This window comes from Amphibalanus amphitrite, unplaced genomic scaffold (genome assembly GCF_019059575.1).
Source record: "Amphibalanus amphitrite isolate SeventyFive unplaced genomic scaffold, NRLGWU_Aamphi_draft 000223F_arrow, whole genome shotgun sequence".
NCBI classification, from domain to species: domain Eukaryota; kingdom Metazoa; phylum Arthropoda; class Thecostraca; order Balanomorpha; family Balanidae; genus Amphibalanus; species Amphibalanus amphitrite.
In genome coordinates, this window is record NW_024881718.1 from 324,060 (window position 1) to 338,332 (window position 14,273).

The 14,273-nt window shown below is 49.3% G+C and overlaps 1 protein-coding gene across 1 annotated transcript in view; it reads right to left on the reverse strand.

Moving 5' to 3' along the window:
• The window catches only part of LOC122385559 (putative thiamine transporter SLC35F3), a 183,724-nt gene extending 171,575 nt beyond the window's left edge, over window positions 1–12,149 (reverse strand). The window contains exon 1 of the mRNA XM_043373907.1: window positions 11,689–12,149. Within this exon, the coding sequence (XP_043229842.1) occupies window positions 11,689–11,911 (223 nt within the window). The 5' untranslated portion in view covers window positions 11,912–12,149. The remainder of the gene's footprint in view (window positions 1–11,688) is intronic.
• Between the last annotated feature and the right edge of the window lie 2,124 nt (window positions 12,150–14,273).

Here is a 14,273-nt window from a genome sequence, read left to right on the forward strand (position 1 = left end):
CTTTGCAATTTTTGTTATTGTTTCTGCTGGAGTATTCCTTGGAACCACGGATAAACAACCCAGGCCAAAGTAAATCCGCATTGGCTTCATAATTGTGTGCGTGCTGTTATGGCAAATGATATGGCTTATTAATACTTAAATAATGCACAGTAGGTGGTATGTCATGTATTTTGGCAAGGTGGTATGTATTTTGGCCCTGGAGCTGTTTCCTATTCATTGCAGCAATGCTGCCAGCATGGCTTATTATGTGTACCATGCGCACACAAGCTCCACCAACGTAAAAATGTCATTCTCACACAAAACTCATAGTTGGATGAAGGTAGAGCAGACAGAATCAGTGGGCATTTGCTGCAGTGAGGTTAAGTCACTAGAGGCTTGAGACTTTTTTACATGCAGCAGCCTGGGGACGTCCACAGAGGCATGCCTGGGGATGTCCACAGAGGCGGATCCAGGCAATAGTTTTTACCATCTTCTCCCCTTGTGCCCGCTGTGTGTTGTGCTGACTGCTGGTCCCCCTTCTGGCTGTGCCTAGACTCGCCTCTGCGTATCTCCCCAAGCTGCTCCATAATGTCTAAAAAAGTCTCAAGCCTCTAGTGACTTGATTCAGTCCAGTCTCCACAGCATATGCCCACTCATGCTACAGTTGCCAACAATACCAAAATTAGTAACAATGGTCTCATAATCATATTCAGTAAGAAATGAATTACCTAGAAAATTATAAAAAAAATTCCACTTGCTTTCAAAAGGAATGAGCACTGCCTTAAAATGCTAGGTGTGAAAAATGCAAGTTTCCGAACCACAAATTCCAATTCTGTGCCACCGAATGCTGAAACTAGTGAAACTGACTGCCAATTGTGCAAGACAAAAAGCATCAACAATGCTACATCAAGGAGAATGATAAAAAGATAATTCTCATTTTAGCCTGAAGTGTAAAAACCTACCCTTAACCCTCGCCGGCCGAGGGGGGGGCGGGTGCCGCCCCCCCCATAGGGTTTTTTCGCGATAGCTCCAAACACGCTGGCGATAGAGAGCTGAAACTTGGCATACCTGACCTTTGATCCAAGCCGCATCTTTTGACACCAACCGCATTTTTGGGTCAGGTCAGGTCACTGACCTATGACGTCATAAGTGAACCTCTGCACGGTCTTCAGATGTCGCAACTTCGCAACGCCCTCACTGCCAGAGGAGATGTCACAGGAAAATGAAACTTGCAGGATCTAGTATCCATTATGAGTCCCACAACTTGTATATCTCGGATTTTTTCTAAAGGTCATATGAGGTCAGGTCATTTTCGTGACCTCACCATTATAAGTCAATGGGGAAAAATTCAAACTGCTATTCTGGCGCCGGGAACGATCTCCAACTATCTCAAGCACACAGAATCGTGATTTGATGCACTCCTTGCAAGGTTAGATGCGTCACTTTTGCAATGTTGACCTTGCGTGACGTCATTTATGACGTCATCAAGGTCATATTAGTTTTTCGTCAATAACTCTTGATCAGATTGAGCTAGCGAGTCTGGAAAGCCACCAATGGACTCAGGAAGACCTGCCGAATCGAATGATATGCGACATGACCCCTTTCGACCAACTTCGTGACCTGGGGGTGCTGACCTGACCTTGACCTGAGGTCAACACCCCAAATTGACCTGACCCGGTCAAAAAGTATATCATTCGACGCGCCTGAGCGAGACGAACACGATGCTGCCAAAATCGGCGCTCTGCGGCCGTTTTTTGCGAAGTTATTCGCCAAAAACTGAACCGTACCTTGGGGCACTTGACCTGACCTCAGAGGTCACCGGTTGACCTAGGACCTTAAAATCGGGTACCAATCTCTGCGTCTCGTAACGGTGCACACGCTCGTTTTTTCCGCGACGCGCTAGCTCCACCAGGGGCGAAACGGCGAGGGGGGGGGTCGTACCCGCCCCCCCCCCCCTCGGCCGGCGCGTATGTAGAAAACCAATAGGTCCGGCGAGGGTTAAATAAAACAACAACCAAACCTAACCTGATTGGGTATTTGGGTAGTTTTTATTATGCTAAGCAATAGCCTATTCCATGTTTCCTAATTTGCAGAGCTTTTGGTTAAAAATGATTAGTAAAAATGTCTTTGAAGTATGTTCTGACATGTCCGCCCTCTGTGCCTGACAGACAAGTCACAGCGTTACCTGATGAGTCAAGAGGCATTATTCTGGAACACCACCTGATGGCCAACTCGACGGCATTCCTGACCCAAAAAGGAGCCTAGATCAAATTCAGCTGAATCTTCAACTTCTGCCACTGCACTGTTGACTCTGCGTAGGGACAGCATTTGCACCACGGCCCAAAGACGATCTTCCGTGGGACGGTGTGCTGCGCACCAGTCACCACACTGACGGCGGTCACCTGTGTGCTGCACAACTTTCTGTGAGATCAAGAGATCGACACTGACGGCCCCGGACGCGAGCTACCTAGGCCGTCCGACGGACCCCGCCTTCAAGTGGTGGACGGTGTTGGGGCTCCGGCCTCACCGCGGCGTGGCAAGCGTCGTGGAACACCAAACGGGGTCCACCTGCCTCCCCGATGGCGGTCGCCGCGGGCCGACGCCCACACGCCGCTGTCGCGCAGCTGCGCCACATCAGCCCAGCGACACCGGGCACCATCGACAAGTACCAGCACCAACCAATCTCCGCGGACCGGGCGTGCGTGTCGCACGACCCGGCCCGCGTAGATAAATGAACCCAGCGCCCCCCGCTGAGAGCGCCGTCAGTGGGGGCACACTGGAGCACGGCGCGCGGGGCCCCAGGGGCGGGCGAAGCCGGCGTGCGAAGAACCACCGCTACAGACTCAACCGCCGAATCCGAAGCCGCCTCACGCTAGTCAGGTGGAACGCGGAAGGACTGCGGACTAAGCTCCCGGAGTTCGGCCGCTGGCTGTCGGAAAATAAGGTGGACGCTGTGGCGGTACAAGAAGCACAGCTGGCTGGAGGAACCATCTCCGTCCCTGGTTACCAGCTCGCTGCTGTCTCCAGAAGGGCGCGCGGCAGGAGGGATGGAGGTCCTGTGAAGGGAGGAGACGTCGTGATCCTGGTGAGAAACGGCATCAACTTCGCCCTCCTGACACAGTCTCCCGTACTGCCGGTCGACGACACTACCGAATGGTGCGCGGTGAGGATCTTCACCCGCTCGCCGCAGTCATCTAGTCAACCTAGTAAACACCTCGATCTCATTAACATGACTATGACTATGACTATGACTATAACATATACCGACCGCCTATCCGGACCGGCGAAGATGATGACAGGACCGACCGCTTCGACCCGAACGCCTTCCCCTCAACGGACTGCACCGTAATCATGGGGGACGTCAACGCGCACCACCCCTCCTGGGACGCGTCCTGCTCGGACCCGGACGAGGTGGGGCGCAGCATCTTCGAGTGGGCACAGGCTAAGGATTGGAGGGTGCTCAATACCCACCCTCGCTGGCTACGGAGAAAGTTCGCGACTCACTGCACCGGGTGTGGCGCTGGCGCACAGGACCCTCGCCGGGCGCTGCACCTGGAGCATCGGGACAGACCTGGGGAGCGATCATCTCCCTCAAGTCATCACCGCTTCGATGACCGGACACATCCCGCGTCGCGTCAGGAAAACCAAGTGGGCCTTCAATAAGGCAAACTGGACCGCGTTTAAAGCGGAATGCGAGAAGGAGATGGCCAAGATCCCGTTCGAGGAGCTCGGCGTGGAAGCTCTGGCAATGCAGGTGACCGGAGTGATCGCCGAGGCGAGCCGGAACTGGGTCCCCCGGGGCGCGCGCTCCGATCCGAAGCCGTGGGCCGCCGACCCCGACCTGGTGGACGCTATATCGGAAAGGCGTGAAGCGAGGGCGGAACTCCAACGGGCACCCTCGGAAGAAACAAGAGCCCGATGAAAAACTGCAAAAACAAGGGCAGCGGAACAGGAATCTGCCGCAAGAAGGAAGGCATTCCAGGACTTCGCCTCAAATGAACTGAACCGCTCGACCTCTATCGGGAAGGTGTCCAAGATCCTGAAGAAGATGGAGGGCGTTGTACAGAGTGCATGCCCAGGCCAGGCGATCAACGGGGACCGCGGCCAGCTGGCTGTGGAGGACCGTGCCAAGGCCGAGGCATTCATATCAAGCTACGCGAACGTGAGCAAGAACGTACAGTCCACAGCAGAAGTAATGTGGGGTTTCAGTCATGGGTATGTTCTGCTTCTGAAGCTTAGGAACGATTAGCCAGACTACAATGAAACTTTGAATGTAGCTTATATGTATCCTCACCCTTGCAGCTGCAACTTTAGCTATTGACATCTTCTTTTCGATCACTCCGCATTAAACAATCGCCAGCCAAAGCCAACCGTTGAGATTGGTAAAACCCTACATTACTTTAGCGGTGGGCTGTACGTCTACGACACCGGGACCGCGCGGTCAAAGCGGAGATCGCTGAAGCGAAGTCTCGCCCATGCACATGTGAGGGCCGCAAGACCGAAGCATGCCAGCCCTTCTCGGAAGAGGAGATGGAGGCTCAGATCAGAAAATTGAAGATGAGGAAGGCCCCCGGTCCAGACGACATCTGCGCCGAGCACCTCTCACATCTGGGCCCCACGGTGCGGGGAGCCATCCTGGCGCTCATCAATCCCTCATGGGACACTGCGCTCATCCCCTCGACCTGGAGAAGGGCAACGATCATCCCGATTCCCAAAGCGGGCAAGAACCCGGGCTCGGTAAGCAGCTACCGCCCTATCAGCCTCACCAGCCACCTGGCGAAGCTGGCCGAGAGAATGGTCGCTGCTAGACTGACCTTCGTGGCGGACAAGAAGCACCTGGTTCCGCCCGAACAGGTTGGTTTCCGACGAGGCCGAGGCGCAGAGGAGAGCCTTGCCAGACTGATCCAGACTGTTCAAGACGGCTGGAACCGGCCGAAGCCACGAGGACGCCCGAAAGATGGTACTACGTCCGATAAGTTCGTCCTCCTGGCTTTCGATTTCAGCGCACCTATGATACCGTCGATCACCGAATGCTCTACTCGAAGCTCCTCCATCACCTCCCGAGGTGTATGGCCACGTGGGTGTTCGGCTTCCTGAGGGACCGCCGGGCCAGAGCTGAGGTGAACGGGGTGCGCAGCTCGGAGCGCCCCTTCCGAGCGGGCCTGCCACAGGGGTCGGTCCTGGCGCCCACCCTCTTCACCCTCTGGTCCGACGACCTCATCGAGGACCTCCGTCGCGTCTCCAGGACGTCCGTTTTCGCCTATGCGGACGACACGGCGACCCTGAGTGCAGGCGCCACGATGCCCGAAGCTACGGCCAGAGCGCAACAGGCGGCGGACACCCTTGCGGGGTGGGCGCGCCGCTGGAAGATGAAGATCGCCGGCCACAAAACGCAAGCCCTCGTCCTCTCCCAGTGGAGTAAAGATGCCGTCGACTTCAAGCTCAGAGTTGATGGGGCTGAAGTCAAGGGAAGCCCCCACTTGAAGCTCCTCGGCATCACACTGGACAGGCTGCTTCACTTCGGCGAGCACTGTACCAGTGTGAGGAGGAAAACCAAACCCCGGATCGCCCACCTGCGCTCCATGACAAACCGGTCGTGGGGTCTGCAGGAATAGCAGCTCCGGACTGTGGCAAACGGCTACATCAGAGGAGCCCTCGAGCACGCGGCATCGGCATGGCTTGGCTACCCGCCACGCCTCCTGGACACGTTGAACAGCTGGACCGCGAGCTGCGGTCGGTGGCTCGTGTGGTGACCGGCTGCACACGCTCAACCCCGGTAGCACCGCTCATGGCGGAGGCCGGACTACCAGCCGCTCAGGTCAGGCGCGGTACTCTGGCCACCAGGATGCTCTGCCTGGCGAGATCGCTACCTGAAGACGACCCACTGCGAGTGATCGCCGACCAGGATCCCCTCGCCGACTGAAGTCGACCACCGGCTGGAGACGCCTAGGGAGAGAGGCGCTCCGAGCCTGCTCCTTGGAGGACGTGCCGGTGGGCGGTGGAGGAGCGTTTACAAGTGATGCTCCCCCCTGGTCTGCCCCGGGAGCTGTTAAGATATACCCGACTATGAGCGGGGCAGCCAGCCGAGACGCCCCCGCCACGGTTCGTCGCCAGACCGCCGAGAACCACCTCGCCACCTTCCCAGAAGCTGCCACCTGGGCCCAATCTTACCAATGCCGTGAATGCAGATGCCGTGGATGCCAACCACGGCAGCTGATTCACGGCACTCAATTTACCCAATCTTACCAATGCCGTACCACGGCATTTCTATTCACCGCATTTTGCCCACGGTACAATTCAGCGCCAGCAGAAAACACGCAATGTGATTGGTCAATTCTTGTCACCTTCGCTGTTGGAAATTGTGCGTATTGCTTGTGAACAGGTATAGCTCTCTATTCAAAGTTTTGTCGGGCGTTTATTTGTTTTAGAGCCATACATATGTGTGAAGGATGTTATTTGTGGAAAACGTGATAGCAAACTATGAAAAACTAAAGCCTGCATAAAGAATTCTCCTGAAAAGCGGATTACTGGCCACTTCCGCGAGGACATTCTTGCGCTGAGAAAATCGAGTGGATTAATTTTCAACTTCGTTTCGCTACTCATCATTTCTATTTACTTACTGTTAAGATATTGCAACAATTTTTAGATAAAATTATTGAAGTAACGACCTAGTGATAGCTCCGCTGCTGTTTTTAAGACATTGGAATAATGCAATTGAAATGCAGCTCGTAAAGTTTAAACTTTGGGTTCATGCACCGGGCCAGCTCAAGCTATAGCCTTATTTTTCTGCTTTTTACAAGCATGATAACAAAAGGAATTCCTCAAAATATTGAAGAAACTCGTTTACATCTCAAAACCATATCAAGAAAAAGGCTTTCAGTTCAGAAGTCAGATTGAGACGCATGAAGAAAACATGCTCCACTGTGTTCTAAAATTGGATTTTGGTTGGGTGTGCCGATGAAGAAGAAAAAAAATCCTAGGATGAGAAAAAAGGAAATAAATAACTGGAGTATTTATATTCTGGGCCTTTTTCAATTAATTTATCTGATATTATGAGCGCAAGGTCAATTTTACCATTTTTATTGTTTCGGTAAGGCTTTGGAAAGTGGTTTTGTTTGTTACGGAGCGAGCGAAGCGAGCGGAGTCCTTCCTTAGATTAAAGGAAATAGTTCACATTTTAACATGGGTTTTGAACTGGAATAGCAGTTCCGTAGCTTGGGCTGAGACGAGCATAAATCAGGAACTTTTACAGCCCAACGATCGCCCTAGGCAAAGATATTCTATTTCTCGTCCCGAAAAAGGTGTCTTGCGTTGAGGATGTGTGCCTTGCATATATTTGCATCCAGTATGAAACGAGCATGGGTCCCGAAAATTCTTCAGAAACTAGAGAAATTATCTACGAGAACTCTAGAGAAATTCTCGTACTGATCAATAAGGACATTCAGGGGAACATTATCGCCCTTGCGCTTGCCAGTAAAACTAGTAAAAGCCAAAAGGGCTAACTTTGCATGGTTCTTTAATCTTTAATGCATTATTTCACGCACTGGCGGATCCAGGGTTTCAGCGCGGGGGGGGGGGCATACCAGGTCACGGAGCCAAACCTACTCCTAGGGTACCCCCAAATCCTGTCTTCTCATCGGATTTAGGCCACCTATTTTTTCGTCATAGCCCTGATACGATAGTTTTTTTCTAAAAAAAAAAAACATTTGGTAGGCCACCTGGGCCCTGTTTCACCGGTGATAGCAACACGCTGCTATTACACGTGTCAAATTGGGTTTCCATGGAAACATCAACAAACCATGGCGTCGTCAAACTGTGTGATGTCATGAAATATTGATGCTAACATCTTCACGGCCGTGCGATCAAACAAATGTATCAAACGCATTCAACGAGACAGCAACTCTGTTCTAAACGTAGCTATGCAGCGTGCTGCTATCACTGGTGAAACAGCTGGCCAATACCCCACTGGCAGATCCAGGAGGAGGGGGCTTTTGGGACAAATAACCCGGCAGCGCCAGAAATCCACGGAAATTTACGTTTTCGTTTCAGGAATAAGACGAAAACTTAACTTTTATTACGAAAAGTTTGCTTTAAAGTGCACAGTAACGCGTAAGGAATACAAATTCGATCAGTTTTTGGAATTTGGAGAGACTTCTTTGAGTGTATGCACTTCCCGCAGCGTCGCCTTTCTGGATCCGCAGTGCCTGGCCCATGTTTTTATATAAGTTTGTTGCCCCCTCACATTGCCCTACTAGACGATTAAACAAATAGAAAATACAAACCTCCAGCCTCAATGCTACCTAGCACAAAATTTTGCGCTGAACCTGAGTCCTTTCTTAGCATTTTTAGCATTTGGCATAGGTCGAGTCAGGTCTGGTCAGGTCAACCGGTAAGTGTTACGCCAGCTAGTCAAAGGTGTTGACTGCCAGTGACAGCTTCATAGTTCGTAACATGTTGCATTGGCATTTGGCACCAAAATTAGGTACTTCTCAAATGTTCAAATGGGCTCTAGATTCGACAAAATCCCAAATTGACAATTTTTTGCTTTAAAATTGACATTTTGACAAAATTGACATGGAAATCATCTCCAAAATTGACATCTCCAAAAAGTGACTAAAAGTAATCTAAGGTCAATGCCCTTGACCTGACCTTTGAGTGCCCTTTGGCACCAATTTATAAAGCATGAGACTACAATCATTTCACGTGTTGGCACGTTTATAAGGCACAACAAAGTCTGGAAATGCATAGATAATGTGGTATACGTCGAATCGCGATTCCGGCCTGACATAGTCTCGACAAGCAGGTTACAGGTCAAGGGTTACGAGTGGCAGGGTCATGAAATTTTCAGGAAACGTGTAGAATTGATTATCACGAAATTACTTAAAGTTTCACCCCGATGGAACACTTTTTACCCATTTTTTTTCGAAAAACGATGTGTGGGTCTAGCCGACCCCCTAATAAGTGCGAGGGTTAATCTCTCCCAAACACCGGAAACAAACAGCTGCTCTCATCCGATAGCTCTGCGATATTCTTATTTGATTTGAGAGATAGGTAAAGAGACAGGGGAGAAATGAGATTGTATTGCTCCGCTCCTAATAACACTTCCTAAAATAAAATATAATTGGCCGTAATTATCGAATAAGAATCGGAAATTGTCAATTGAACGTCTGATTCGCTTACATCAATCGACAATCCACCCTATACCATGTTTGACATGTTTGCAGTTTGCACCAAAGCCAGCTTACAGGCTATAGCCTCTACATCGAGGCAGTGGTATATACTATACATCCCGGTGAATTCCTGCATATAGCCGAGACCTCTGGCGGTATTTTCCCACGATCAGCCGGATTTCAAAGTCGTGTATTTTTCGTCCATGGCAGGCGGCCGGCGCAATCTCGGGGAAAGAGGCGCTCCAGTAACAAAAGCACGAGCAGATCGCCCAAATGCCGGTGGCCGCGATAATTTCTCTAGTTTCTGAAGAATTTTCGGGACCCATGCTCTTTTCATACTGGATCGCGTGTGCCTTACAGAAACTGAAAAGTTCTTCCTATATCAAAATATAGAAAATAATCTTTTGTTATAAAAAGGTTTTATTTTCTTCGCTGATCATTTTGAACATAAAAAATCATAAATCCATTGCAAAAAAAATAATTTCGTGAAAGTGAACTATTTCCTTTAAAGGGAGATAATGAGCTTTCTTGTTTCTTAAATAAAAATTACTCGACATCTATACTATTTCTACTGAAGTTTCTATAAAATATGAAAATTTCCTAGCACATTTTCGTATGTGAAAAAGGTTTTTATTTTTGCAAAAAAGAAGCAGTACTTGCAGTACTTGTAACACCCACCGATATGCGTTGTCCTTCTCTATAAAAAAAGTCGCAGTATATGGCGCTTTTGTTTCAAACAGCGACGCTTGGGTTTTTGTTTATGTTATCGCCTTGTCGTTGCTTGGTTGTAAGGATTCTAATTTGAATTAGAGTTAATTCGGTTTAGAATTAATTAGCTTCTAATTCGGGGGTACATAGTGCCTACTCTTCTTTGTTTCCAAGTATTATTTTGCGCCACAAATGAACGGCATGCGCCAGAAACGCAGCCAAATCTTGCGATTGCGACTACGAAATTCATTATTTTGGCCTTAGAGCCTGAAGCGAAAAATACAAGCATATTTATTTCAAAAATACTTCAGGTTTGTCGAACGGTGTTATGAGAATTTTGATAACAGTACTGCATAAGTTTTTCAGTGATGCCGCAAAAGTGTTGTATCTATCTTCTTTTATTGTGCAGTCGGCGGGACCGATTCAAAATTGAGTCGTTGCTACTAAAATAGCAGCATATGGCCACAGATGATGAACAGGAAAAATAGTTGCGTAAATTTAGACATAAACCACCCCCAAACCATTAATATCTTTTGAAGGCACTATAGACGACCATTAACTAACTAGATGTGATGAAGATCAAATGTGAAGAATACGCTCATTTTACAAAATTACATGCAAGTACCAAAAAGTGATGTAAGTACTTATTCAACGGTCATTTTCAGCGCTCCCCGCTAACGTGACTTCAAGTTGAGATATTTGCGGCAAGGTACCGAATTGAGCAAAATGGTTTTAATTTACATTATAACTTGTTGTGTTTTGTCAGAAAATGGTCCTAACTCAGATTTTGTGGAAAAAGGTCATAATCTCCCTTTAACGGAAATTTCTGAGTATGAGCGGCCGGCCGGCCGGCCGTGCGGACGCTTTTGCGAGGCTTATATCTCAGCAACCAATTGACCGATTTACATGCGGTAATTTTTGTAGGGTAGCGTCATTCCTTCTACCAAGTATTGGACTATTCCTGATGCATGTGGGTGACCCCTTATGCACGTGCCACGTGCAAAACGAAGAGGTGTCAGTTTTGTAATTGTTGCAATATCTCGGTAACTACTTGGCCAATTGCGCTGAAAGTTGGCATGTAGGTAGGCACCCACTAGGCACTGCATATCCATGTGCCAGAGTTGGGGTGCTGCTGCACGTGCGCACGTGCAGGGGTCGATTCCAGATCTCGAGAACGGCTGGACCGATGGCGCTCAAATTTGGTACACGGTTAGGGACCAGTTAGTAGGGTGCCGTGCACAAGTCAGTTGGGACCCATTTTGCACGTGCGCACGTGCAGGGTGCCGCTTCCAGATCTCGAGAACGGCTGGGCCGATTGTGGTAATATTTGGCACATCGCTAGAGACCGGTTAGTAGGGTGCCGAGCACAAGTTAGTTGGAGGTACCCCCTCGAAATTTCGCACGTGCAAGGCTCACCCTCTCGCTCGCTCCGTTACTCGCCCCAAAAGGCGTTATACTGGTTCCTAAGTGTTTTGCACCGCAAGCAAGCTATTTGGAATGATATCAGAAGATTGAGCTTTACTCATTTATGAGCTCCAGTTTAATATCTGTGCGGTATGACCGTCTTCGCCCGTCTTTGAGCCGTGTGTCCGTCTCTCGCCCGTCTGTCCGTCTCTCAGCCGTCTGTCCGTCTCTCAGCCGTCTGTCCGTCTCTCAGCCGTCTGTCCGTCTCTCAGCCGTCTGTCCGTCTCTGGCCCGTCTCTCAGCGGTGTGTCCGTCTCTCGCCCGTCTGTCCGTCTCTGGCCCCTCTCTGAGCCGTCTGTCCGTCTCTGAGTCGTCTGTCCGTCTCTGAGTCGTCTGTCCGTCTCTGAGTCGTCTCTCCGTCGCTCACCGGTGCGCGCCGGACGGCTGTGCGGACCTTCCGGCCGGGCCTGCGTCGGGCTGCCGCTCTCCGGGACGGCGCTGCTGTTGGAGGCTGGACTCACTCCGTCTCGGCACGACGCCGAGCTCTGCGCTCCGTCGGTAATGACGAGCGCCGGCGTCGGCCGCGCTGCTGACTTAGGCCGGCCGCTGAGCAGCGCCGAGAGGGTGGGACGCCGCCCCTCACCGGCCATGTCGGACGGCTGCCGGCCGCTGGCTGCAGCACACCGCACGGGTCACGGACCAGCCGCCGCGGCCTCAGCCTGTCAAGCCGACAGTCGCCAGTGCCACCGAGCCGTGCACACTGACGGCGCGCCGACGGACAATCCGGTGCGACCGCGACAGCCGACCGACCCGATCAATACTGCAGTGGACCGCGGACGCCGCCGGCGGCACTGCCCGCCCCGCCTCACACCGTCTCCCGCCCCGCCTCACACAGTCCCCCGGCCCGCCTCACATTGTTATACATTAGACAACTCGCCCCACACTGTTAGACGACCCTCCTCACACTGTCCCCTGCCCCACCTCACACTGCAAAAATTATCATGATGTTCCTAAAGTTAACTTTTTAATATGGTATGGAATATTCGGTTGGTATAATTACATAGGTAGGTCTAACTTGAAGTGGCAGGCACTTTAACCCGCGCCCCGCTGGGCTATTCAGCCATACGCGCCCTGCTGGGGGGGGGGGGGCAGATTCTGCCCCCCCCTGTCTAACTTCCGAACCGATGGTCGTAGAAAGACAGGGAAAACGGCAATCGAAAGCTCTCAACAAGGCGATCTTAAGAGCCCAAATTTTTTTGCTTAAGTAGGTCAGAGGTCAGGTCAAGGTCAGGTCAAGGTATATATATATATATATATATATATATATATATATATATATATATATATATATATATATATATATATCAGTGTATTTTGGCAGAACATTTTCTTTTAGACAAGTTTTGTTTAAGGCCAGGGAATATCTTGTTTTTGTTAGCTTCTTGCGTGTTTGTTCGATATGTCGAAGTAGAAGTTTTTGATCCTGAGGTAAGTCAAAAATGAGATCCCCAAAGTTCATGTATTCATTAATAGCTAGCGACGTTTCGGCTTTTCCAAAACCATTTTCAAGCTTAATTATGTTTAGCACGACATGAGCGATCACAAATGTTGTTAAATAAAGTAAAACATGTTTCATGGTACACGATTTCCAACAAAGAGACATTTTGTGACAGTTATTTTTGGTTTTTCACACTTGTTAAAACGAGGTTCTTAGCGAGTAGAATCCTCATTGCGGAGAAGCAATGTACAATGTTCCGTACTCCGTTAAGCTTAACATACTACACGAGCGCGCACACAATACAATGTTACACTGTATATATATATATATATATATATATATATATATATATATATATATATATATATATATATATATATATATATGCATGTTTGTGTAAAAATGACAGCATAACGGGCGTTTGTTTGCTTTTTTGCCAAGTTCAACAGTTTCGGGTCATCTCGACCCCTTGTCAAAGTTTACACACATTGCACAGATCAACACATCAAGCGACATTATACCGATGACATCGATTTCTTCGCACGCAGACACATGACACCGTTCAAATGGCGCTTCTCTTGTAAAACCTGGCTTTAATAATTCCGGAAATGACCTTGTGAAATGCAAAATGACCCTGTGACATGTTTATGTTTCTAGTCGTACTAATAAGAGCAGATTCTACAACACGGCGTTTAATGTAGTCATCAGAATGAAAAACAATTTTGGCCCTGTCGAAGTCCATTGAATGTTGGTAGTCTCTAACATGACAGAAAATGGCACTTTTGTCATTTCCCACGCGTATGTCTCTTCGGTGTTCGTAAGTTCGTTTTTCTAAATTTCGTCCAGTTTCTCCCACATAAGCAGTGTCAGGGCACTCTTTGCATGGAATGGTGTACACACCAACACTGGCTCCACTTTTTGGTTTGTTTCGTATCAGGGTCTTTGATATAGTATTTGGGTATGTAAAAGCCACGCCCACACCCTCTTCCCGGCAGATATTTTTGAAACTCGTTAACCCCTCATTGTATGGCAATACTAAGCATTTCTTAGCTCTGTTTTATTCGCAAATATAAGGTGAGATCGAACTTCTGGAATACCCTGTAAGTGAACATATAGGAACACATTTGCTGGCGTCAAACAATTGTGTTCTAGAAAATATAATATGTTAGCACTCAGCACAATGATTCTTTATTTAAAACAAGTTCCATTTTTTATTAAGTGCGCCCTTAGCCCGGCAGTTGCTGGGGTATTTCGCCACACGCCGTTTGCTGAGGGGGGGGGGGGGCGTTAAACGCCCCCAGCCGATAATTCGAGAACCAATAGGCGCAGCGAAACGCACGAGGCGACAAACGAAAGAACGCGACGAAACGCTTCAGATGAATATTTTGAAATTGATTGAATTTTGGGGTCAGAGGTCGGGTCAAGGTCAGGTCAAACACCTGAAATCGGGCTTTCAGTAGCATGGACTTCAGAACCTCGCAATGCGCCTCTCGTCATAAACTCTGTCAAAACCG